Raw genomic sequence first — 27,231 nt, 5'->3', positions numbered from 1 at the left:
CCCACCCCCCACACCCGAAAAAAGCATTCATTTTCTGTTTAAATGATTTTGATTAATGAAATTATTTGCTTCTAAGTAACATCCTTAACTTTTTGCCAGTTATATTTTTTGCCATTCCTCACCGCAAACCCTTTCGGCGGGGGATACCAATTCATTGAATTTGCTTGTTAATCATACTTTTTACGTTTAAATGCATTCTTCGGAAAAATTAAACGGTTTTATATTTAAACTAAAAATGTTTACAATTTCAGAGGAAGTAGTTTAATGCGCTCATCAATGACAGTTTACGTCTACACCTAAAACCAGGGAAAATGAGACACCATTGTATGTATTTATAATTTGTAAGCGACGGAAACATAAATGAATAGAGGGGCACCGCCTTTAAACCGTCAATGGCAAAATCAGCACCGGGGAGCTTAAACCAGTTAATCACTTATAAACCCTAGCTCCTTATTCCCACCATGCCTCAAATTGTGTTACGTATTAGCGGCAACATGTTAGATTTCTAACACGTTTAGAACAATAACTTGTGAATATTCTAATTATCCTGAAAATGGGAAGGTTGTCAATGAACTTCGGATGATAAGTCGAGACAAAATAGTAAGTATTAAACTTATCCTTTCATTTAAAGTTTATCAAGAAATCAATTGTCCCTCCAGGGCTTCCGTACTTGACCCTTAGATAAACTTACTTTCAATTACCTGCACCCGATTAACTACTGTTTATAAGTAAGTTCATTTAGTCTAGTCGTGTATCTGCCTCCGGCCTCAGACAATTACCAAGAAATGGCGGTATGCTAGTAATATACTTGATTGGTGTTGATGATGAAATTGTCCGCTTTGGATGTCTTCTGAAATTGCTGTAAATTTTGGAAATTTGACTCCCTTCATGCCTTTCATACTTTTCACATCTACAGCTTATATCTATAGGCAATGTTTTTCCTGCCTTATGACGTACAGCCTAGTGGCATACTAGTCAAAATATTTTAGTATTCTAACCGTTCATCGTTTGCTTTCCGCAGTGTTGCATAAATAATGAGTTTCCACGTGTTTGCTAATACTTCACAAGTCAAACTGTTATTCCTGTCTCGTGCCTTTTATGATGTTGAGGCCCGCACGTTTTATTTATTTCTGTCTGTCGCTCCAGGTTCGGAACATTTTTTTTTTCAGCATAACAGGATGAATTCTTAAAATGCTACAGAAAAAGCAAAGGGAACTTTTACAAACACCTTATACTAGGATTCTTACATGAGGTAGTCTGTAAATATATGTAAAATATTTTTTCTTAGCACAATTGTAATCTTTCTTGATTAAAAAATAAAGAAAAGGGTCAACTTAAACATTATGTGTTGATTTCTCATTGAGGATATACTATAAAATGAAATATTAAGCAATTTAAGAATTAACATATTACATATTCTGAGTGTATTAGATAATAGATGGGTCGTACATATAAACTTATGTAAAGTTCATTCATTAGTAACCGACTATCTTTGATAAGCTGTACGATTTTGTCTATGGAGAATACGATATCTAAACAAATGATTTGCATGGAAATACTTCACAAGATCATCTTATGAATTATAATAATTACTTTCATCACGAAATAAACTTTTCATGTGAAAGGTATTATAAAGTAAGCCCGTCAACTAAACTATGAACAGCAGTAATACAAAGTATTTGTTTCAAGGCTTTAACTAGGAGGTAAGTAATAGTAGAAAGAAGTTCTTTAGGGAAGTCAGAAAGGTGTGTATTAGTCCGGTTTTCTTCAAGATTGCACCGAATAAATAAAAAACAATCATAATTAAAAATATTAGATGATTTGTTTGAAATACGCGACTTCTATTTTTTTTGCAAAAGAAATGACAAAGTCTCCCTACTCACGTAGGTTGTATAATACTAATTCATTTTCATTTTCAGTTCATATATTAAAAGATAGACCAGTGGCCTCCGTGGCCGTTTGGTTAAGGTTTCTGACCTTGAATCACTTGCAGCTTACCGATGTGGGTTCGTGTTTCACTCGGGGCGTTGAATTCTTCATGTGAGAATCCATCCGGGCTTACAGAAAGTCAGTGGTTCTTACGCAGGTGCCTGCCCTTAATGAAATAATGCACGGAGGGGCACTGAGGATCTTCTCCGACCATCAAAGCTTAAACGTCGCCATTTGAACTATAACTTTGTGAGTGTGACGTTAAATCCAAGATCAACAACAAACAAACAACAACCACAACAACAAGAAACAAACAAACAACAAAAAAAAAGAAAACAACAACAACAACAAAAAAAAAACACCAATACAGAAAAACCGTATATAGCCATTAGTAAAAAAAGATCTAAACTATTGCTTAAACAATTGAATAGGATTTAGACTCCATTACTTTCTAATAAATGCAATGTAAACATTATTTTTCTTCTACAAGAAACACATACATGTATAAAGGACTATTTGTAAAATGTGTTTGTAGTATTCATAGTACCATGATAGAAAATTCAGTTGATACAAATATATATCAGTTGGTCCTTTCTTTATCCCGCTATCTTAAAAACTCCTGAAAGAAATTACTTCTGCGACTTTACAGGATAGCATCCAAACTCTACTTGTTTACTATAGTGATAATCACTATGTCTGTCACACGATGACGGGCAGAAAAAATAAGATAACATATACAGGTTTTTGTTTTACTTTTTGTTATAACGGTCCATTAATCTCAAAACATAATTTTGAATAGGAAAAATCATCTGTACAAGTGCATTTCAACAGTATATATGCATTTATTGCATTATATTTGTTACCTTCTAGACCTCTACAAGGACACAATTAAAATCTTAAACAAATCTTTTTATCATTTTTCCTAAACCTCACAGTTGGTTTGCATTATGTTTTAGAATCCGACCAATACAATGTACACATATATTGAATACTCATTTTTAACACTTCCTGATGTAAAAGTATAAAGTATCTAACTAGGAAAATTTTGCTTAAAGGATACAGCAGTAATGAAAACATCATAGAATGTTGCATTTATAGGGAGGTTGGCCATCACCAGCAGATGACAGCTGTTGATTTTGAGGTCAGTAGGTCAAAGGTCAAGGTCACAGTGACCAGGAACAGTAAAACGGTTTGCGAGAGAGTAATGAAAACATCATAGAATGTTGCATTTATGGTACTAACCTACAAGCTATGATGTATATCTGCCTGTTATAAAACAAGAATTAGATTTACTTTGCATCTGGGAGTTAATTACAATTTTGAAATAAATTGTATTTGACTCGGAGTACAATGATTCAATTCATATAATTACTTTTATCTTTTCACACCCAGTAAATTACTTATATTTCGGAGCAAACGTTTATTATATGTTTATATGTCAATGCACTGATATTAGGGCATTTTGGCATAATATCCCCGGCTCCTATCTATGAGTGAACTATTTTAATATATATAAAGACAATATCGGAGTACATAGCTCAGAAGGCAAAATTGTGTGGTATTACAACACAAAAATGTGACGGTGAGGCCTAACTCAAGTTTGCATGAAGATACATACAGCCCTTTATTACTAGAAAATGTTCGTAAGTGCTTTTTGAATACATATAGTGCGTATTTATTCCACCATCAATCAAGGTCACAGTGACCCGGAACAGTTAACGATTTCCGAATGATTGCTTGGGCCTAGATCATAAAGGTTGATAGGGAGGTTGGTCATCACCAGCAGATACACTGTTGATTTTGAGGTCAGTAGGTCAAAGGTCAAGGTCACAGTGACCAGGAACAGTAAAACGGTTTGCGAGCGAGTAATGAAAACTCATAGAATGTTGCATTTATGATACTAACCTACAGCTATGATGTATATCTGCCTGTTATAAAACAAGAATTAGATTTACTTTGCATCTGGAGTTAATTACAATTTTGAAATAAATTGTATTTGACTCGGAGTAAAATGATTAAATTCATATAATTACTTTTATCTTTTCACACCCAGTAAATTTCTTATATTTCGGAGCAAACGTTTATTATATGTTTATATGTCAATGCACTGATATTAGGGCATTTTGGCATAATATCCCCGGCTCCTATCTATGAGTGAACTATTTTAATATATATAAAGACAATATCGGAATACATAGCTCAGAAGGCAAAAATTGTGTGGTATTACAACACAAAAATGTGACGGTGAGGCCTAACTCAAGTTTGCATGAAGATACATACAGCCCTTTATTACTAGAAAATGTTCGTAAGTGCTCTTTTGAATACATATAGTGCGTATTTATTCCACCATCAATCAAGGTCACAGTGACCCGGAACAGTTAAACGATTTCCGAATGATTGCTTGGGCCTAGGATCATAAAGGTTGATAGGGAGGTTGGTCATCACCAGCAGATGACAACTGTTGATTTTGAGGTCAGTAGGTCAAAGGTCAAGGTCACAGTGACCAGGAACAGTAAAACGGTTTGCGAGCGAGTAATGAAAACATCATAGAATGTTGCATTTATGATACTAACCTACAAGCTATGATGTATATCTGCCTGTTATAAAACAAGAATTAGATTTACTTTGCATCTGGGAGTTAATTACAATTTTGAAATAAATTGTATTTGACTCGGAGTAAAATGATTAAATTCATATAATTACTTTTATCTTTTCACACCCAGTAAATTTCTTATATTTCGGAGCAAACGTTTATTATATGTTTATATGTCAATGCACTGATATTAGGGCATTTTGGCATAATATCCCCGGCTCCTATCTATGAGTGAACTATTTTAATATATATAAAGACAATATCGGAATACATAGCTCAGAAGGCAAAAATTGTGTGGTATTACAACACAAAAATGTGACGGTGAGGCCTAACTCAAGTTTGCATGAAAATACATACAGCCCTTTATTACTAGAAAATGTTCGTAAGTGCTCATTTGAATATATATAGTGCGTATTTATTCCACTATCAATCTTGTTTTTCTCATATGATAGGGTGGGTGGCACTTTTTCCAGAACGAAATAATGCAAGCATATGAAAATGTTATGCAAAATGACTTAACGGTCACATTTTTATGCCCCCACCCTACCGCCCCTCCCCCGCCCCCTTTCGAAGAAAGAGGGGTATATTGTTTTGTAGATGTCGGTCGGTCGGAATGTAGACCAATCCGTTTCCGGATGATAACTTAAGAACGTTTAGGCCTAGAATCATGAAAGTTGATAGGAAGGTTTGTTATTACCAGCGAATGACCCCTATTGATTTTGAGATCTGAATGTTTAAGGTCAAGGTCACAGTGACCCTGAACATTTAAACGATAATATACTGATAACTCAAGAATGCTTGGGCCCAGGATCATGAAAGTTAATAGAGAGGTTGATCATGACCAGGAGATGGGCCCTATTGATTTTGACGTCAACATGTCAAAGATCAAGGTCACAGTGACCCGGAACAGTTTAACGATTTCCGAATGATTGCTTGGGCCTAGGATCATAAAAGTTGATAGGGAGGTTGGCCATCACCAGCAGATGACAGCTGTTGATTTAGAGGTCAGTAGGTCAAAGGTCAAGGTCACAGTGACCAGGAACAGTAAAATGGTTTGCGAGCGATAATTCAAGAACGCTTTGACCTAGGACCAGGAAAACTAATAGGGAGATTGGTCATGACCAGCAGAGGACTCCTATTGATTTTGAAGTCATTAGGTCAAAGTTCTAGGTCACATTGGCATGGAACATTTAAATAGTTTCTGGAAGATAACATGAGAACACTTGGGCCAAGGATAATGAAAGATGATACAGAGGTTCATCATGACCAGCAGATGACCCCTATTGGTTTTGAGGTCAATAGGATAAAGGTCAAGGTTACAGTGACTTGGAACATTTAAACCGTTTGCAGACAATTTCTTGAGCGCAGACAATATTTTTGAGAACGCTAGGGCCTAGGATCATGAAACTTAATAGGGAGGTTGGTCATGGCCAATAGATAATCCCTATAGATTTTGAGGTCAGTAGGCCAAAGGCCAAGGTCTCATTGACCTGGTACAGTTAAATTCTTTTCGGATGATTCCTTGAGAACGCTTGGACATAGGATCACGAAACTTAATCGGGAGGTTGATCATGACCAGCTGATGACCATTATTGTTTTCGAGGTCAATATGGCAAAAGTCAAGGTTACATTGAACAAGAACAGTAGAACTTTTGTTTACAGTGAGCAAATCATTTCTGTTCCTTGAACAATTACTGAATGCATCAAGGGGGGCATTTCGTTTTCGATGAGCTCTGTCACAAAAATAGTAAATTCCTGATAATTTGTTTACGGAGTAGAGTGTGTGTGTGGTGGTGGGGTGGGGAAGAGGACAACCTGCAAGGCCTATATACCGACTGTTATTACTATAGAAAAATATGTTTCAATTTTAAGGAGATGATCATAGATCCTGGACATGCGAAATTCGTTTTCATTTTAAACTGGAAAAATCAATGCTTTGTAACATCAAAATGCTTTATCTCTTTTTCTTTTGAACTCAAAGCACGACGTAATACAATTAGCATACTTGGACTGTTTATGAATACATGTTTTTGTTGGCAGTTTTCAGATTGAAGTATTGTATTTCCGGCCGTCCACGGGCCAGTCGGAATCGTTACTAACCAAATATACTAGTTAATACTAATAAAATTTGTGAAAAGATTCGTTTGAAACAAAGAACACAGCCAAGCAACCTAATATCAGACTCAGTTTGTTGTCAAAGCAGAGGGCGGGTAAAATCAAGATGGGAAATACTTCGCTGATTGAAGCAGACGAGGCAATATACCTCGGACTGACCTTTGACAAACGGCTAACCTGGAAGCCTCACATTAGTCAAGCAGAAGGGAAGGCCCGTAGGAAGCTTGCCATGATGCGCAAACTTGCTGGAACAACGTTGGAAGCAAATGAGCAAATACTCAAGACAGTATACCAGGGAACAGTGAGACCCCATTTAGAGTATAGCTCAACTGCCTGGTCCACTACTGCCAAAACTAACCAACAGGCTTTAGACAAGGTTCAGAACCACAGGCACACAGCCGTTACAAGACAGAAGGCATGCAAAGGTTCTGCTTCAAGCAGAGAAGTTCAGGTCTTTTCAAGACCATCCCATGAAAGCCAAGCTAGATGGCTATACAAAGAATCGGCTCAAACGTAGCAGCTTAGTACAAGAGGCAAAGAAACTCAACCGAGAGTTCAAAACTGAGCTGAGCATACCAATGACTCCCCTAGGTAGTGAAGACATTATAAACCCACTAGCGAATGATCTGTCCTCAGTGACTGTGAGACTTGCTGTTCCTCGTCTTGACCGCGGGAAGCAAAAGGATGAAGGCATTCGGAAGAGCCTCAGACTTGCTATGATCAATGAAACTATCCTCCGGAATCATGGACTCATGTCTATACAGACGGATCAGCCACATGCGCCGTCAAAGATGGAGGTGCAGGAGTTTTCATTCAATACCCATCTGTCAAGGGAGAAACACTACATGCAGCCACAGGAAAACACTGCAGCAATTACAAGGCAGAGACTGAAACACTCATGAAGGCCGTCTCAATGGTTGAAGACTCGGCAGAAGAAAGCTCCTCAGTCGTCTTTCTCTCAGATGCACTGTCTGTCATGGAAGCTTTGATCAACAATAAAGCTCCGCAGCTAGCCAGGAAAATGCAGAGCCTGAGTATAACCTGCAAAGTAGCACTTCAGTGGATTCCATCCCATTGTGGACTTGCAGGCAATGAAGAGGCAGACAAACTGGCTAAGCTAGCAGCTCAGTCAGAACAACCAACAGAACCTGTGAGTTACAAGGAGAAAGTCACCATCATCAAGGCACTAACGAGACCAAGGATGGAAGAAGATGCTTTTCATCTCCTTGATCGGTCTGAACAAGTGGTGATGGTCAGGCTCCGCTCAGGGCACAACAAGCTCAATGCTCACATGTACAAGAAATACAGACTGACATCATCGCCAACTTGTCCATGTGTTGAAGAAGGTCAGACTGCGGAGCATATACTTAGAGATTTAAAAGGCATGACCAAGAGCGAGCTGCGACTTGGCCGACAGATATCTCAATCCACCAGGAACTGTATGGAGGTATTGAGGATCTGCGGCAAACCACAAGTTTCATCGATGCTACTGGTCTGACAGTGTAGTCGCGAACGAATAGAAGAAGAAGAAGAAGTCTGTTAATGAGAGGTAATGAAATGTGAAACACCTCTCACGGACCGCCTTAAACGGAATTCTATCATAGTGTAAATGAGTATACTCCATGATCTCATGGGACAAGAATATATAACAACACTGAATCCAAAAATAACTCTTGTTCATCATTTAAATCAATAAATAAATAAAAACAAGATAAATATCATGTCGCATTTATGCATATGTATCAATCAATATACAGCAAAAACAAATTATTAAGACAAACATTCAAAGGGATACTCATTTTTCAAGAATTGTTCCACCTTGTATTTCCAATAATTTACTCATTCAATTAAGGAAATAGAAAGAAGAGCTGTTTATTTATCGAATGAAATGTTACCACGATAATCGTACTAAACTCGCGAAACCAAACTCGCGAAACCATGTCAAATTTTAAGATCAATAATCTGACAATGCCAAGAAGGATAACGTTTTCATCCACTAGTAGGCCTGCGTATCCATTTAAAGTACAATACTTATTATTACATGACTGTATTCTATTGTTTCTCTGATTGGCTGAAAATAGTTACAAAAGTAATGAGTACATATCATATCAACTTATCTTGGGTTATAAATAGTACGATAATAAAAATAGACCGAAGTAGGTGTTTGGAAATCCAATACCAACCTGATTTGGTCTAAATTTATTCCTTATTTCTTTATTAAAGATACAGTTGTAATAACAAGGCTGACTATACATTTATTCATGTAATAAAACAATAATTGACGTTTTCATAGGTTGATATCAGGATTTATCAACCCTCAAAATGTTATATTCTCCTCGCCTTCGGCTCGGTGAATATAACTCTTTTCGGGTGGTGAACGTAGCATAACAAAAGTCAGAACATTTGAACAATTATGTAACATGTTTACTCCTATATGTCAAAAGGATGGTTTGTTATCCATATGTTTGAATCCTTTTTCGTCTTCATTATCTTCTTCAAGAATTATTGGGTACTAGCTAGTAAGCTATTTAGATAATGGTATATTTTGCTGGCTATTTTATTATTACAATTCAGAAACAATAACAAAAATACAATAAATGAATAAAATGTACAAAATTTACTTCTTTTCGAAGTATAGGACGATGCCAATTAAAATAATAGCAGACTCATACATATTCATTACAGTTCATATAAAATACAAAAGTGGGGCGGGAACGGAGGTCTTAGTCTGTCCGTCGCTTCTTGTTGGATAAACTTTTCACTTTATTATTGGAAATGAAACGCAACGGAATCTGTGCCCTCACCACGACGTGCACGTGACCCCCATGGTGAGGATATATGTGGTGAAGGCGTTCATATTGCTATATTAAATTGACCCCAAAATAATTATCTCGAGTGTATTTAAGATACGTTATATTGCTAACCTTTACAGAAAGTTCATCACCAGCTTTGAGGTCTACAAGTGACGAGACATAGCTGCTGTACGAATTGAAGTATCTGTTACTCGAAACCGTGTGTGGTTGTACATTTGAAACTAATTCCATTTCCTCCCCATCAAGAATATTAAATTTAAAGATGCCATGCTTAATAGGTTTAGTGGTATCGTTGACATTGGGCTTCCCCGTTGATGGATTACATGACTCAAATAAATCGATATAAGAATAGATGAAATATGTGCCATCAACTGGTACGACCAAACGACCATTTCTGTATCGAATGCCGTATCTTTCGAACCCGCTTGTGTCGTAAAGTTCTCTGCCATGGCACCATTCTCTTACAGGCACCATGTCAGCACCGATATCACCTGGAAAGACACCATAGTTTCACTTTCTCTATATTTTCTTGATAATGTGTGAGCAGTAGAATGACTAAGGATATTCTGAAATTTGAATTAAAGGAAAGGGAATTCTTTTTAATTTCTATGCTTTAAACAGGTGCTAACCATGTCAGTTTTTTTAATGAAAACGTATTTATAAAATTAATGAATTTTCTTTCAAATATAATGACTCTTTAGCTAATAAATAGAAAGGAATGCCTGGTGTTTGATGACTAAATTTGTCATAATTATATCAACATACAAGAGCCACTGCCACACTGAATACGTCTGTCTTCATAAATGTATCATTAAAACTTGAAAAATATTGACAGTTTTATTAACTATGAATGTATTAATTATACAAAACCTTTGTGACAGAGATAAAACATTCCATAGCATATGACTGAAGAAGACAATGTGGTATACCTTTTCTTGTGTCAGGCTGTTCTTTTCCAGTGAGTTTAGCGGCTGGCTTCATTTCCCAGAATGCCTTGTCGTAGATGCTCATTAAGCGAACTATATTTTTATCAAGGTGTTCTTGTTGTCGCTCTTTGTCTTTTGTTTTGATTTCATCATATTGCGTTGCAATTGTCTATAGAAAGTTATATAATGAAATAAATTAAAGCTTGAGCCATTATGGATCACATGTTTCTATTTACAGGATTTGCAGGTATTAAGAGCATATATCACTTAAAGATTGCGAATTCATTGCAGAACTTTCCACAAGGCTCTAGAAAATCAGATGTCTATGTACGAAAACTGAGATCACTATGTTTTCGGAACAAAACATCTAATTTTACATTCTGTTTCGCTTAAATCATAAAAGTACAAGATCTTTCATATCGTGGTATAGCTATTACACCCGTAATTTATAAAACTTATTGTACCTTGCTTAAAAATAGAAGAGAATAATATCATCTACGATGGTCAAAATGGTTTTAGAAAAGGCCGTAGCACAGTTGATCACATTCAGTCATTAACTAATATTATCGATACAAGAAAAGGACGTAAATTATCAACTTTCTTTTTTTGTACTTTCATTGATTTTAAAAAAGCATATGACACTATAAGTAGAGAACTGTTGCAGTACACTAAATTGACAAATTGACTAAACTTTCATACGAAATTAAAGTAGTTCTGCACGTTTGAGTCGATTTTTTCTACAATGTAGAATTTGATTAAACCTTGATTTTTCAAAACTTCATAATATGTTTGGAAAAATCAGCAAATAAAAAAGTTATGGTCGTGTGCTTAATATTTTGCTAGACTGATTTGAAAAATATGAACCTAACGCCATTTTTCATAATGAACATATGTTCTATAATATGGTAAAATAAAATGTATGTGTGTTTGTTTTTGAGATATTTGACCCTGATTAAAGTGAACCGCACGTTTCGAACTAATTGTAAGACATTATTTTGACTACTTTACCGTGTAAGACGTTTAAATATCACAATTTAACTTTAGAAAGATAGTATTAGTGCTATTGTAAAAAAATACTTACAGGTTGCCATTAATTCATAAAATGATTTTCATTTTCGTACGCCGAATCCAGGTTTTATTCTACGTTTTACACCATCACTTCCGGTTTATCAAACATGCAGAGCTACCTTAATTAATGCTATTGAGTCATTCTATCAAAATGTTGTATATTCTGAGAAACTTGACCATTTCAATACAGATTGGTTTGATGTCAATACTGGATTAAAACAAGGCTGTTCATTGTCACCTTTATTATTCAACCTTTTTATAAATGATCTAGCTTGAAAACTTAAAGCTACATGTAATGGGTTTGATATTGATGGTGAAAACGTACCTATGCTATTGTATGCTGAAGATATTGTTATAACAGCAGCTTCAGAAACTGACCTACAGTGTATGTTAAATGTACTGAATTTATGATGTGTCACAAATGTAATGAATGTAAACCCATTAAAGTAAAATATTATACATTTTCGTATTCCGTCCGTGAATCAGTCAGAATTTGTGTTTAGAATTGGTGACACAACTCTTAATTATGTAGACAGTATAAGTATTTAGGTGTATTATTAACCCAACATTTAGATTATGCAATTACTGAAAAAAACTGTTGCACAGTCTGCAAATAGAGCTTTAAGTATGTTAAAAGCCCGAACCAAAGCATTTGGAGGTATACCGTATAAAGCTTTTACGAAATTGTACGAGGCCACAGTTGTTCCAGTAATAATTATCATCCGTATGGGTGTGTGATAATTTTCAGGCATCACTGTAGTACAAAATAGAGCTGCCAGGTATTTCCTAAATTTAGGTAGGTACAGTTTGTGGTGATATAGGTTGGACGTAACTTCTTTTTATAATTGTTGGAAATCTGTGTTTGCTATTTGGTGTAGACTTAGTAGTATGTTTGCTAATCGGTGTAGACTTAGTAGTATGAGTCAGTTAAGATTGAATAAGAAAATATTTGTTTGGTCAGATAGAATGTCAACTAATAGATGTAAGTAACATGCTACCTAGACTTCTTGGTGATTTTATACAAGATTGGAGTAGAGATGTTAACCGCAATACTGCACGGAATGGAATAGGAAGAAATAAGCTTAGATTATATAAAACATTCAAACACAGTTTTTATAAAGAGCAATATTGTACAACAGTCTTTAATAGATCACACAGGGGTGAATTGGCCAAGTTCAGAAGTGGCAGAGTCCCAGTTGGTATTGAGCTTGGACGATATAATGGTATATATGTACCCGCGGATGAACGAACCTGTTTTCACTGCAGAAATTCTGTTGAGGATGAAACACATGTCCTATTACATTGTCCGCTGTAAAGTTCTTTCCGAGCAGAACTGATACAAACAACGTCAAACTTTAATACAAATTTTATAGAACTTATTGATATTGATAAAGTTGGCTATTTGCTCGCATACACAGACATTGTATTTTTAAGTGCCAAAACCTATTTTAATATCTTAAACAGAAGGAAAATAGTACGATTTGGTTGAACTTAAAGTAATGATGCATTTGGTCCTTGGAAACATTTTATACTGTATCATAACTGACGACACCCTGACGTTAAAAAATAATGATGTCTTACCAGATGATTATGTAACGGACAAGGTAATACCGCGATTATCATGTGATAAGGGAAGTAATGCAAACGTTTTTTCTTAAACATACTGGCCTTAGAGTGGCAAACGGCAGCGTGTGTGGTGATATCGGCGCTTGTACTAACGTCGGAAATGCTGGCTCCAGTTTAGTTGACTTTTGTATCGTGAGTGAAACAATTCTTCCGCTTTTTACATCATTTATCACGCATGGACCGAATATGCTATCTGACCATTGTATTGTCGAATTTTCGTTGCAGGGTTGTACTGTTGATGATTTAAAAGCTACCAATGAGTCCTTTTCAGAACCTCACAAACATGAAAATTCAAAAATCGGTGGAAATCAGAAAAGAAAGAATCTTTTATAGATTCAATCTCAAGTGACAGTTTTAAAGCCAAAATTGGTGACTTGAATCGTAAACTTGAAAATGCATGCTCACACAATAATGTAGACAATTGTATTAAGTCTTTTGTGTCCTGTTTAGACATTGTTTGTAAACCATTATTTGGTAATAGGTTTACTGCCCAAACTAACGCACAACCAAATCCGCAGGATAGAGTTAAGTTCGAGCCAATGCTGTTTAATGATATGTGTGAGACTAGTAGGGTGGAATTTTATAGACTTTTGTATGAGTTCAAAAATAATCCAAGCGATGATAGTAGAAGAAAAATGATAGAAGCTAGAAGTATATATAAGAAGAATGTGCGAGTATTTAATTTTCAGAAAGATCAGATACGTACGGAAAAGTTAATTTCTGCACGTTTCAAAAATGCAAAACTTTATTGGGAAATGTTAAAGGAGAGCAGTAGCATAAAAAGTCCAAAAGGGATTTCTTTAGATAGTTTTACACGCTATTTTAAAACAATAAATAATCCAGATGACATATTTTTTCAAGCTGATGAAGATGTTGTTGAATTTAACTCCAATTTAGTAGATTCTGAGTTAAAAATAATCTTTGAGGAACTGGATTTGCCTTTTACTGTAAGAGATGTATTAAGGGGTATTTTGGAACTTAACATGGGCCGTAGCGCTGGACCTGATTGCATGCTGAATGAGTTTTTGGTATATGGAAAAGGTATTCTAGCAACCTATCTTTTTTAGTTTTTTAATAAGTAATTGCAAACTGGTTATTTTCCGGTTAATTGGAGTAAAGGGTACATAATCCCGATTCATAAAAATGGAGGTATATCTGATGTTTCTAACTTTAGAGGAATTACTTTGTTAAGTGTTATAGTTAAACTACTAACCAGAATTATTAATACAAGGCTTACACAATGGACTGATAATTATTACATATATGTTGAAGCCCCAGCCGGATTCAGGGCCAAGATGAGCAAAACTGATAATATTTTTGTTTTGCATGGTATAATAAACCATGTAATTAACAAAATAAGCAATTATTCTGCTTATTTGTTGATTATTCTAAGGCGTTTGATTATTTTGTACGATCTAATATTTGGTTTAATCTGTATAAGCTAGGTAAAAGAGGAAAGCTTTTTGAGGTAATAAAATCTATGTATCATCAAGTTCGTTCTAGAGTTAAGTTAAAAAATGAAACTGGTGATATTGTTGAGAGCTTTCTTGGTGTGAGACAAGGCGAATGTCTCAGTCCTTTATTTTTGCTATGTACTTTAATGATTTAGAAGAAGATCTGTATATTAAAGGAGCAGAAGGAATAGATCTTGGAAGTCTTAAACTATTTTTTACTCGTGTATGCTGATGATATTGTGATTTTTGCTAATACAGCTGAAGAATTACAGAATAACCTAAATGTTTTGAGAGATTATTGTAACAGGTGGAATTTAAGTGTAAATAGAGCTGAAACCAAAATCGTTATTTTTAGAAATGGTGGATGATTGCCTACTAACCTAAATATTTATTATGACGATAATCCAATAGAAATTGTATCTAAATATTCATACCTGGGAATTGTGTTTACGTCTGGTGGATCCTTTGCTGAAGCACATGAAATATTGTAAGGTCAAGCTCAAAAGGCAATTTTTAAGCTTAAGCGTTATTTATATAGTTTTGTGAACATTTCAGTTTAACATAGGTTAGATTTATTTGATAAATTGGTTAAGCCAATTTTACTTTATGGATCAGAAGTCTGGGGTTTTTGCACATGCCAAATCAGTTGAAAGAACTCATACTATGTATTGTAAATCTGTACTTGGTGTAAGAACAACGACCCAAAACGACTTGATATATGGTGATGTTGGAAGAACTGACCTCCACAGTCAGAGATTTGTATCTATTGTAAGATATTGGTTGAAAGTTGTAGGATGTAGTGGTCGTAAGTATGTATGTTTGGTATATCAGACAATGTTAAATGACATTGAAACTTATCCAAGAAAAAAAAAAAACAAACTGGGCGTCACTAGTTAAGGAAAAGTTAAGCAAATTAGGATTTTATCATGTTTGGTTGGCGCAAGGTGTTGGTGATAATAATCAATTTCTAAGCTTATTTAAATTTAGAGTTAGAGGTGTGTTTGTACAAGACTGGCAAAGTAGATTTAATGAATCGTCATGGGCCGTGTTTTACAGATCTTTTAATTCTTTTGAATTACAGTCATATCTTAAGCAAGTTAATATACAAAAGTATAGAATAGCATTATCGAAATTACGATTTTCCGTCAATAGGCTTAATGTTGAAACAGGTAGATGGAGCAATACTGAAACTGTGGAACTGATGAATAACAAAATCACAGCTACTGTTAGAAATCTTGCTTTATATATCTTTAAAGCGTTTGAGATAAGGCACCAACATAATACAATACGAAATCGATAGAGTCGATGCTTTATTTATGTTAAGCAGTATGGAACGCCAGAGATGCAGATAAAAATTAGTATATATATATATATATAAATGTAATTGTCTTGTTTACTTGTGAGTAAGGGCATACGCAAGTTCGTGCCTACAAGCATACTTTATGCATTCAAAACCACAGAAAAACTTAGATCATATGCTTGTATATATGAATATGTGGTTTGTATATACATTTAGTAAGTGCAGTATAAACTATGTTATGTGTGTGTATATATATAGTTGATTATATATTTGATGTAAGTAACTAGAGATACAATGTTCATCTTTAACTCAGAATGATCATAGACTAATTTAGATAATTAACCCCATAGTATATAATACTTATTATTACATCTCCAACTTGTTATAGTACCACATGTCTCCATTTGCTTATATTGAACTAAAGGTTGTTTTGTCTAAATCTTTTGTCCGCCATGTTGAATGATAACTAGGAAAGGTGTATACAGTCAAACCTGTCTATAAAGACCACCTTTCGGGGAGCCAAAATGTTGTCTTTACTGGGAGGTGGTCTTTATTCACAGGTTAAAATACACCATAAATGTTAAAATTGGAAACAAAACATGTAGTCTTTAAAGCCAGGTGGTCTCTGTTCAGAGGTGGTCTTTAACACAGGTTTAACTGTATAACGTTTGACCATGGGCCATTAGGGCCTAGTTCAAATATGTATTTGTATATGTCGAAGACTGAATACAACTTCTTCTTCTATCACATTTAATACCTAATATTATGGGAAATTATTAGGTCATCTGATCTTTGAAAAATCTACGAGGTACTGTAGTTACTTGATTGTCGGCGTTGGTTAAATTTTTTGTTTAGGTCCATCTTTTCTCAAAAACTATAAGTGTTACAGCTTTGAAACTTTGCGTATTCGTTTATCATCTTTAGGTGACTTTGTAGGTCAAGAACCATAACTATGATATGCATTTTGCCAAAGTTATGGCCCTTTTTTTACTAAAAATAAATTGACTTTCCTGGTTAAAATTTTTGTTTAGGTCCATCTCTCAAAACTGTAAGAGCTATAGCTTTGTAACTTTGCGCACTTGTTTGTCGTCGTTAGATGACTTAGTAGACCAAGATTCATAACTCTGACATGAATTTTGTTAAAATTTATGGCCCTTTTTGTACTAAGACAATTTGAGTTTCTAGGTTTAAAATTTTTGTTTAGGTTCACCTTTTCTCAATGGCTATAAGGGCTACGGCTTTGAGACTTTGCACACTTGTTTATCATCATTAGTTGACTATGTAGGCCAAGACCAATAACTCTAACCTGCATTTTGTCTGAATTATGGTCCTTTTTGTACTTAGAAATTCTGAACTATGACTTTTTTCAGACGAGCGATGGCACTCGTAAGCTGTGCTTTTGTTTATTTTTGCTCAATCCAATACACTGCTTCATCAAACATTTCAGTGCAGTTCACTACACTAACGTGAATTTCCACGCAATAACTCATTTCATTGAAGTACACCCGTTGATACTACATACTTCAGTTTACTCCGCTCAACTGGATTTCAGAGTTAAGTTTAAAGAATTTGTCACTTATTCCATTTGTCTAATAGTATCTCTATATTATATTAAGAATTTAAGCATGGTATACTTACTGGATGATGATAACATATATTTTGTGATAAAATCCTAGATCATTTTAAAGAATATATTTTAGTTTGTTTTAGGTATTTAGGCATATGTATTGGTTTTTTTTGTCCCAGATACACTGATATAGTATGTCTGTTTCCAAGAGCCAAAGGCATGTGTGTGTATATAACGTGTAATATCTACATATTGTATTTTTATTAGAGATTTTACTGAGAATTGTATAAAATCCTTTTAAAAGTTTTAATGGTAGACTTTTAATATGAAACTATTTTAAATTTTAATTCTGTAATAGATATTTGTTCTCCTAGTCTCTCATATTTCTGTTAAGAAAGGTTTGCATGAATATGTTATATGTAAATGTAATTGTATTAAATTTGTATTCATGCAGACCGAGGCTATAATAAACATATCTTATGTGATCTTATATGATAGAATTTCAATGGAAAATTATTCACGGATGGAGTGAAAGCTTGATTTAAATGTAGATCTTACAATGAATCTTTAATATCGTGCGACATATTGATTAGATTATCAGTGAACCAAGTACGTGTCTATGAATTCATCTGTTGCAAGAACTTACAGAATAATGAAAGAATTGATTACTTTATATTTACGAAGGTAAAACATTTCTTTTTCTCTATCTTGTATTGTGTCAAAGGATGTTAAGTGAGATTAAGAAAAAATGAAACTGACTTAATATTATACTGAGTAAATATATTGTCGGCCGATGAAGTGATAACAGAAACTCACAATCATGAAATAGAAATGGTTCGAATATCCCATAATATAATACATTTGTAATTGTTTAAAACATTGAACTACCTTTTCATGTGAAAAGTTAGATACTAGAAGAGTCCTGAAATATACTGGTTGATATAATATTTAACAAGTTAACTATTTTTACTCATTTTCCGCCGAATAAATATCTATAATTATGACAGAAGGAAATTCCGCTCGACTTGTATATTTACACATTAAACTCTAATATGATTATGCTAAGGTAGATTGAAAAGCAACATTTTAAGAATAAGAATTTATAATAAGATTTCCACTTACTGTTTCTAAATACTCGTGTAGACGATCCGCTGTTGTGCCGCATTTAAGAGTTCCAAACTCACTTGGCAGACAAATTTTATCATTTCTGACAGTTGGTGGCAAATCGGGCATAGTCGTAACTAGTGCTAAAACTACAGCTAAACATAAAACTGCACAAACTATTACAGCTATTACAGTAAATTTCAACTTGATATCCATAATTGTAAAGGCGTTGTTGTATAAGCGCACAACCGATTTATATCAAACACTCCTTATGCGCTGTTATACAATTTAGATAATTATGTTTCGGTTTAGCTGGGTATTTGTAACTTTGGCGAGGGGCCAAATATTTCTTTGAAGAGTCAGAATTTTGGGTTATTTTATGTTGGAGAGTAGACGTAGTCGGATTTCAAAAGTTCAAGAACAGCCTGATGTATTATATGATATGTAATAGATTACAAAAATGTTTTTAGCTGTTAAATCATGGTATGTTCTGAATTTATTTTGCTATTAAGGCCTTTAGGGTACACTATTGATAGATAAATATATTTAATGTGTAAACAAACAAATGTTTAATCTGAAAACTAGTTTGATAAATTCTTCTCGTAAGTTACAATAATGGGACGTAATTCAATCGACAATAAAATTATCATCATATGATAATCTTATCAGATATAACAGATAAGATATATAATAATATCTTTACTGGAACATTTTATTGGAGCATATAGAAATGTAATTCTTTCAAATTACCTCCCTTTTATATGAAATTACGTTCGACAATTCAGTGATATACATAAAAATATGTCTGTATTTTTGTCTATCAAAATCTTTGCTAAAATAATTTTAATGATTAAATATAACACGATTACTTAGCATCTAATCTGAATAATAACAGCAGTTGACATTGTCTGTGGGAGAGTGGGGAGAGCAATGCAGGGGCACATTAATCGAAAAAGTACGGGTGGGGACAGGGGCCCTCTTCTATAGTATATAAATATGTAAATATCACATATTTTTCTATAACCTGTTCATGATATGTTGAAGTCAGTTTGATGCCAAGTAGTTTGATAAGGTTCCTTTCATTTCTTGAAAACCATTTGCAAAAAAAAAAAAAAAAAAAAAAAAAAAAAAAATAAACATTCCTTAATTTGAAGTGGCTAGTTAGAAAGATTTCCAAGTGTATGATTATATATAATTGTTCACGTGCTTGTACATTTCCGTGTTAACCGACAGAAATGTTGAGTTAGAAACACATTTATACTCTAATATCAGATACTTTCGTGTGAAAAAAATTTAGTCAAATTTTAAACGAGGAATTACTTTTTGGTAACGCCAAAATAGACAGCATTGTATATTTCATTAGCCAAGAATCATTGCCCGTATTTTTCAAAAAGCGAATGGTATTAATATACCTCACAATATAAAATGTGTATACATTCATATTTATGACGTGATATTTCCTTATAGATTAAACATGTTTTACAACCGCATCCGTTTCTTTGAATTTGATTAATAAATTCAGGTTTTTAGTCAACGCTTTTCAAAATGTATTGGTTTTGGATGCATGACGAAACGGAAATTTTATTCTTGTAGTTTATCTCAGGTTTCTATTGTGAGATTATTTTAGGTATTACTAATATTGACTAAGCGCTAGTAGTTAATTATTCATTAAAGCTTACGTAATTGTAAGGCGTAAAAAAAAATTGTTTGTTTCCGGTATCCCGACCTACCCTAAATTTTTGGCCCGACCCTAAATGTTTTTATGGCTTTGGAGAATTTTTTTTTTCGACTTTTTAACAAAAAGATGCAAAACTGCCTTTTTTATGCTTTAAACATGGCCAGTGATGTTAGAAATCAACTTACTGATGCCCTAATGGCATAACCCCCTTATTTGTAATCACTTTTTGACATAAAAATAATTTCCGAAAAGTCTCCCTTAATAAAAAAATTTCCAAAAAAAATATTTTTTTCCGACCTACCTACCCTAATTGTTTTGAGCATGTTACCGGAAACAAAGATTTTGTTTTTTAGGCCTAATCAATATCGTTATCTATAAAAGTTTAAATTGTAATATGACATGCAAGCTGTTTCAATACAAGGCTCAGATTACGTTTAGGTACAAGAAATCAATGATTCATTTAATGTTTGTTTTTGTTTTCGGTTAAACAAGGTTACGCATTGCAATCTAGTCACCAACCAAATTTGACAGACTTGAAAGAAATTTACTTTTAAGTACACGGCATAGTTTGGTTTCCCAATGTTAACTTTAGAGGAAGGTAGATCGAGGCAATTTTCGTTATCATGAATTAACATGTCAGTGCATGATCGATAGTCAAACATTGTCCCACGATACCGTGCAAGTACAAAACAAATCGGTAAACAAATATTCAAATTCAAATCATTTCATCATAATGCATAACATAATAAAATCTTATAAAAAGACCCTTGTCATTCTTAACAGAATGGTAAGACACGGGTAAACATAAGTTACTTACGACGTAAGTGATTAAACATAGCCCTTATTTACGTTTAGAAAGGTCATTGCTATGACGTTGTGAATGGTATTAATACACAGAGATCCAAATGCGTATCTCGGCATTGCTTTTACATGTTTACCAAAAGCACCGTCTGTGGTTGCCAATGATCCCCATAAGGCAGTATGCAAAAAAAACAACAAAAAAACAGTTAGGTTATTGGCTGTCTTGCATGTACCTACTGATGGTAAAAAGATGTATAGTTTCAAAGCTATAGTATTCAAGAAAAGTGAATTTCGTAAGTTAACAAGGACCATAATTTTGATAAAATGCAAAAGAGACTTCTTGACCGACCTACTAATCTAATGGAAATAAATAGATATACAAATGAATATGTTGTCAATAAGATGATTAAACAGAATGTTATCAAATTTAAAATCAAAGGTAAAAACAAAGTACGTGTAAAGATAACCAGTTTTAAAAACAAGAGAATTAACGCATTATGCCCACATTTCATCAGTTACGGTTAACTGGCAGGTTGCTTTTCCATACTTCATAATGGGCAACCAGCAGTAGCGCTATATAACCTTGTGCCTACAACATAAATACTGAACTGACTCAGACATGTATCACTTAGAACAATCAGGAGCAGAATTGAAAAAAATCTACAAATCATTGTCGTCTGCGATTTCTGATTTATTAGTATGATAGTTCTCCAAAATCGATGTGAAAATATCCTTTTACTATTTTCGCACCAAGTTTGAAAAGAGTCTTTATCCGACCAAACGCAAGAACTAGAGCACAACCAGGGTCTTTAAACCGGTATATATGCTCTAGCATTTTCACTGTAGCGAGAGCGCAGATCTACAGAATGCGGGGGCCATGAGTTATATCCCGGTTGAGGCGTATGCTTTTCGTGACGATTTGATGACAGATATTTTGTCTGAAGTCATTTCGTCCTCTACCTCTGATTCAAGTTACTTGCGGAGGGCATATTGGTACTGGAACAGAATCTAGGAACGGAACGCTGGTTAGGTTAACTGCCCGCTGTTACAGAACTGAAATACCGTTGAAAAATCACACTAAGATAATAGCCTGATGTCAGTGACAAAATTCCCATTAGCGCAAAAGTTCAATATAAACTTTCATAACATACAAAATACGTCGCAATAAAATACTCTTGACCTGTCTTTATAAATCATTTTGCGTTGCAAGGTTTTATTTATATATTTATTCGTTCTATTCTACGATGTGCTAGAATACTGGTAAAGCTATTTATAGTTCAACCACAAACATGTGAGCTGCATTTTTTTAGAGTGTGGATTTATATTCCTGTCAGATGTATATATTTTAAGTGTGAATCTCTTGTTTTGTTATTTTACATGCTACAGTTTGTTACTTTGATACAAAATTTGTAGGGTATGCCATGTCATTCTCACACGTGTTTGGAGTAACATTACTAAGGATTCTCATCAGCAGCAATAACGAATCGTCATGTATGTTTAAAATACATTCAACAGACAAAAATGTAAGTTGATTTGTTTATGTGTGGATTCTTTACTGCTGATACCTTTGGCATCCGTTTTGTATACAGGAAAATGTACGGAATATTTTATTACAAACAAATACGATGCGGTAGAAGCATTTAAAAAGTACCACCAGTGAAAATAACTCCACAAGTACGTTGTATATGCACAGTTATTTTATCATTTCTGAAGACCATATAAAACTGTGTTTTAGCATCTGGTGTCAGTTGTTTTATCATTTGATGGAGTCTCTTGAACATAGATCCATGAAAAGGTGATTTATAGAACAATACTTGTTTACCAGCCTTTGATAAGCACTGTTTGAATTATATTTGAACAGTTTAATATTATTCAATACATTAAATAGAATTCTTGAAACATATGCAATAGTTATGTTATCATTTTCCATACAGTTATGCATGTAACTGCATGCATATGAAGGATATGGTTCACACACAAACGCAACTCCTAGGTATTCAAGATGTTTTAGAACCTGACTGCAGAACTAATATACAAGTATTTTAATAATATATCTTTTAGTTTTATTGACTTTAATATAAACAAGCTTTTTTACATAATGATATGAATACAAAATATGCAACATATTTTAAATTGAATATAAGAAAATAAAAAACTATCTGCAACATGTGAATATACATAACTGTGTTAGACGTAGTAACAGAAATGTCTATCTTTAAAACTGGAAACAAAGGATATAAAGAGGAAATATCTATCCAATAAGGAGTTTTAAATAAATCTATGTTTTCTATAGACGATAGAAATTTGAACATTTCTGAGTATTAGGTAAAATAAGGTTCGGTGGTTACATGTACCTTAATGAGTTTATCAACTGAACAGATACAAATCTCACGGGACACGCACGAGTAAATGAACGAACTAAAGACATGATTATGATAAAGAAAACAAATAACAAGAGCTAGAAAACAAAAGTTTATCACTGTTATGAAATACATCTGCAACAATACTGTGTTGAGGAGAAAATTTAATGACAGAAAAAAAGGATGCAGACAGAAAAATGAATTATTTCATAAATTATTTCATAATCCAGAATAAACGTATTGTATTGCCTTTAAGCGCAGTTTGGCGGTTCTAAAATGTCTCTTCGTAATAGCAATCAGTGCCGTTATATTTTCTGATTCATTGTGAAAATTCATGTTTATTGTAATAAAATTCCGCTTAAGCCTGTATTTGGGGGCATGATCGGTGTTGCACATTGCATTACATCTCATAAAAGACTCAAGCAAACCGTGTCTACTATTATATTTTTGGTTGCGTTATTTGCTTCCAAAGGATATTTTCACAGAAGTTTTCAGTATTGCAAAAACACATTTGAAGATGCATTAAACAGGTTCGTTCAATAAAATTATTTAATAAACATTGTGTAATGTTATATTACATACTATTAGCTTCATTCATAATCATTTCGTTATGATTAACCCGAGCTTTTTTCTGTTTATTTACAGAAATATTATTGTTCATTTATTTATTGTTTTTTTAGTACATATATACACAGAAACGTCATTTTAGCTACTCTATATTACTGTATAAAGCATTGACCAAATACTTAGTAGAACTGGACAGAAAACTTTCGCCCCTTCTGCTTTATGTTATTTTACATTACATAAACAATAAATGAAACGAAACGAAAAATATTCTATTACTGACAAGATTATTATGTTTACAGCAAAACAAGTATGTTGAAGCAATCGTTAAACAATTATATACAAATACACAATTTGCATTTCTATACATTTGTCATAATAGACAAAATACTGTCAGATGATAACAAAGTTTATTATATATATATATATATATATATATATATATATATATATATATATATATACCCTTGATTTTTTTTATTCAAATTCATCACATATTTTACTAATAAATATTTACTGAATTGAATACAAAACATTGTACTCATCTCCCATCGTTAGCGCCACGTGAGATCTAGGCCTGGCAAAATCCACACATGAGCCGAATACAACTTTGCAGATAATGGTACTCTAGTAATAACCCTATTTTATTTCTCATATTGATTAAATGTATATTTGAATTAATATGTTAATGTGTAATAGTATTGAACTAACTTCTGTAGATCACAACAACATTTGCTGAACCATGTGATTTGTCTATTTCCAATGAAATAGTCATGTGCTTAAATCACTAGGAAATAAATACCTAAAGCATACATAAACATACAAGTGAGACGATGAATATATGAATGGAACGTTCCAAGGGTTCACATGTGTCACAGATGATATTTCACATATATGTCAAGTCATATATAAACCAAAATGGTTTCCTTCTTCACAAGGTGCAAGATACTGTGGATGGGAAGTGTTTACAAAAACTTCGTCATTTTCTGCCAGGTAAAATACTGCACCAAATGAACTCGTAGTCTCATCCCCCGAATTTGGCATTTCACAACGCGATCTACTACTTTCGAGAATCTTTTGTTCTTTTCCATTTTCACTTGAGACGTGGAAAATATAATGGTTCCAGTGATTAGGCAAAGTTTCACTCGCGAATACGTCACTTGTTGAGTATGAAAGAGGAATATTTTTCAGTTTTATCTGTGAAAATATATAATAGTAGCCCGGCTGTTTGATAGTCAGTCTGCCATTTTTGTAAGTGATCCCTTCTCCCATAAATGAAGATTCAGTTGTATTCCATTGTATTACGTCTGTTTGTTCTGAAAGGAAATAAGTTAAAAAAAACATAATTACTCGTATAATAAATGATTAATAAATGAAGATTCAGTTGTATTCCATTGTATTACGTCTGTTTCTTCTGAAAGGAAATAAGTTACGAAACATAATAACTCTTATAATGAATGATTAATAAATGATGATTCAGTTACATTTTATTGTATTACATCTGTTTGTCCTGAAAGGAAATAAGTTAATAAAACATAATTACTGGTCTAATGAATGAGTCATGATTTTCATTTGTCATTGAAATGTGATAAACACATTGCAGTGCCTTACAAGTCATAGCAAATTTCGACATTCTGAGTAAGTGTTATGCCATTATGAACCGCAATTTAACGTTTATTTGAAAACATTTTGTATGCAAATGAGCAGGGTTTTTTTTTCTTTACTTTTAAGATCACACCACTTAGAGGCCTATATATTTAAGTGTTCGAAATTGCTAGTCACCAATGCTGACATCTAAATAATCACGTTACCTTTTGCCATTTCTGACACTGATATTCCGTTGACTTGCGCAGACGGCTTTGCTTGTGTTGTCTTCTTGCACTCTTTAGATATCAACGGATAAAGACCTGTAAGATAAGACAATGGGTTCGGGTTTATTCTATATTTTGGACACAGTCGAACACTAAAACATGTTGTTAAATAGATTACGGGAAAATAAGAAGAAGAGAAAACTGTTAAAAAAGTTGTACAATTTCATTCTCTATATTGAATAATTGATTCATTACCTTTGAACACGGGAAGATATCAAGTATAACATAAAATAATACTTACTTGACTTGACACTTGTTCCTCTGTCGTGTATTGCCTGGAAAGTTTGAAAAACAAATCAATGAATGTTTTCCTAACACCTGTAAATTCAATGTTGACTTATTTTAGACACGAGAATGGAAAGTGTTTTACAGACATATAGTTTTGTTTATATGCAGGAGACATTTACTGAAACAACTGATATTTCTTAAATTATTACCTTAGTAACCATCCAGTTTAAAACATCACTTGTATATCCACAGCAAATCCATTCCGTCGAATTGCCAGTCATATCTCTTGTTATCTTTCCGGCCATTTCCTTTGGTAATTCCTTGCCATCAAGCCCGATTTCGGTGCAGTTTTGACATACGGTTTGTTCATGTGGAGTTAGGCTTTTCTTTCTGTATTCCCGCCATCCTATTACTAGACTTAACAGTGCAGCCAGCAGTAACACATTTAATATTATCAGACACCAGGCGACAATTTTGGTAGATCGTTTTGTACCCGTCCTCTTCTAAAATACAGAATACAATCAGCGATTAGAGGAAAAACATTCAATTTATTTCTTAGGTCTGATTGAACAGAACAGATAATATTGTCTAAAACATGAATAAATTAAAAGAAAGAAGAAACCGTTTTACTGTAGTAGACATGCGTTGTTGATTAAACGTGGTATGATGACTTTATGGGCTTTCCTTTGCATAACAATTCATGCAAAACTTAACATTAATCTGTGGAAAAATGTAATAGGACTGGAATGATGTATCTGTAATGGCATGCGACAAAATATAGAGTGAAGTCTTGGAGTGGAGTCTCGAGTGAGATCTTGGAGTGACCTTGGAGTCTAATTTTGGAGTGAGATTTTGGAGTAAAATTGAATATGGCTTTTCATTCAAAGTTTGAAAAGTTATTAAGATTAAAAGCAGTGGTGTTACGGGTGAAATTTCATAAGACAAAATACAATATTGATTAATGTATGTTGCTGTTGCTATAGAATGGTGATTGTTCGTAAGAAGAATCAAATTTAATATAAAACGAGACTGGTAGTTAAAGTTTTGATTATGGGAATGATGATAGTTTGTTTTATATAATTATGTCTACAACAAAAACTACTGATTGTTATTCGTGTCTTTAAGATGAAAATGTATATCAAAAATTATGTAACCGACATCATAATCATCATCATTAATATCCTGAAAATCAATTTATCACCATTGACAGACAAATAATCGAACACAAGGAAAT

General features: G+C 33.6%; 2 protein-coding genes across 2 annotated transcripts in view; both read right to left on the bottom strand.

Moving 5' to 3' along the window:
• The window catches only part of LOC123554561 (uncharacterized), a 39,499-nt gene extending 20,722 nt beyond the window's left edge, over nucleotides 1-18,777 (bottom strand). Inside the window, exons 1-3 of the mRNA XM_053548050.1 lie at nucleotides 18,514-18,777; nucleotides 10,380-10,545; nucleotides 9,562-9,941 (exon numbers count right to left, since the gene is read on the bottom strand). Of these exons, the coding sequence (XP_053404025.1) occupies nucleotides 9,562-9,941; nucleotides 10,380-10,545; nucleotides 18,514-18,711 (744 nt within the window). The 5' untranslated portion in view covers nucleotides 18,712-18,777. The remainder of the gene's footprint in view (nucleotides 1-9,561; nucleotides 9,942-10,379; nucleotides 10,546-18,513) is intronic.
• A 4,224-nt stretch (nucleotides 18,778-23,001) lies between these two features.
• Nucleotides 23,002-27,231, bottom strand: part of LOC123554563 (tumor necrosis factor ligand superfamily member 14-like) — a 6,685-nt gene continuing 2,455 nt past the window's right edge. The window contains exons 2-5 of the mRNA XM_053548048.1: nucleotides 26,207-26,500; nucleotides 26,011-26,044; nucleotides 25,710-25,805; nucleotides 23,002-25,214 (exon numbers count right to left, since the gene is read on the bottom strand). Of these exons, the coding sequence (XP_053404023.1) occupies nucleotides 24,796-25,214; nucleotides 25,710-25,805; nucleotides 26,011-26,044; nucleotides 26,207-26,500 (843 nt within the window). The 3' untranslated portion in view covers nucleotides 23,002-24,795. The remainder of the gene's footprint in view (nucleotides 25,215-25,709; nucleotides 25,806-26,010; nucleotides 26,045-26,206; nucleotides 26,501-27,231) is intronic.

The sequence above is a fragment of the Mercenaria mercenaria genome, chromosome 7, assembly GCF_021730395.1.
Source record: "Mercenaria mercenaria strain notata chromosome 7, MADL_Memer_1, whole genome shotgun sequence".
Lineage (NCBI taxonomy): Eukaryota > Metazoa > Mollusca > Bivalvia > Venerida > Veneridae > Mercenaria > Mercenaria mercenaria.
Note: the sequence above shows the minus strand (reverse complement) of the source record. Positions and strands in the feature narration are given on the sequence as shown.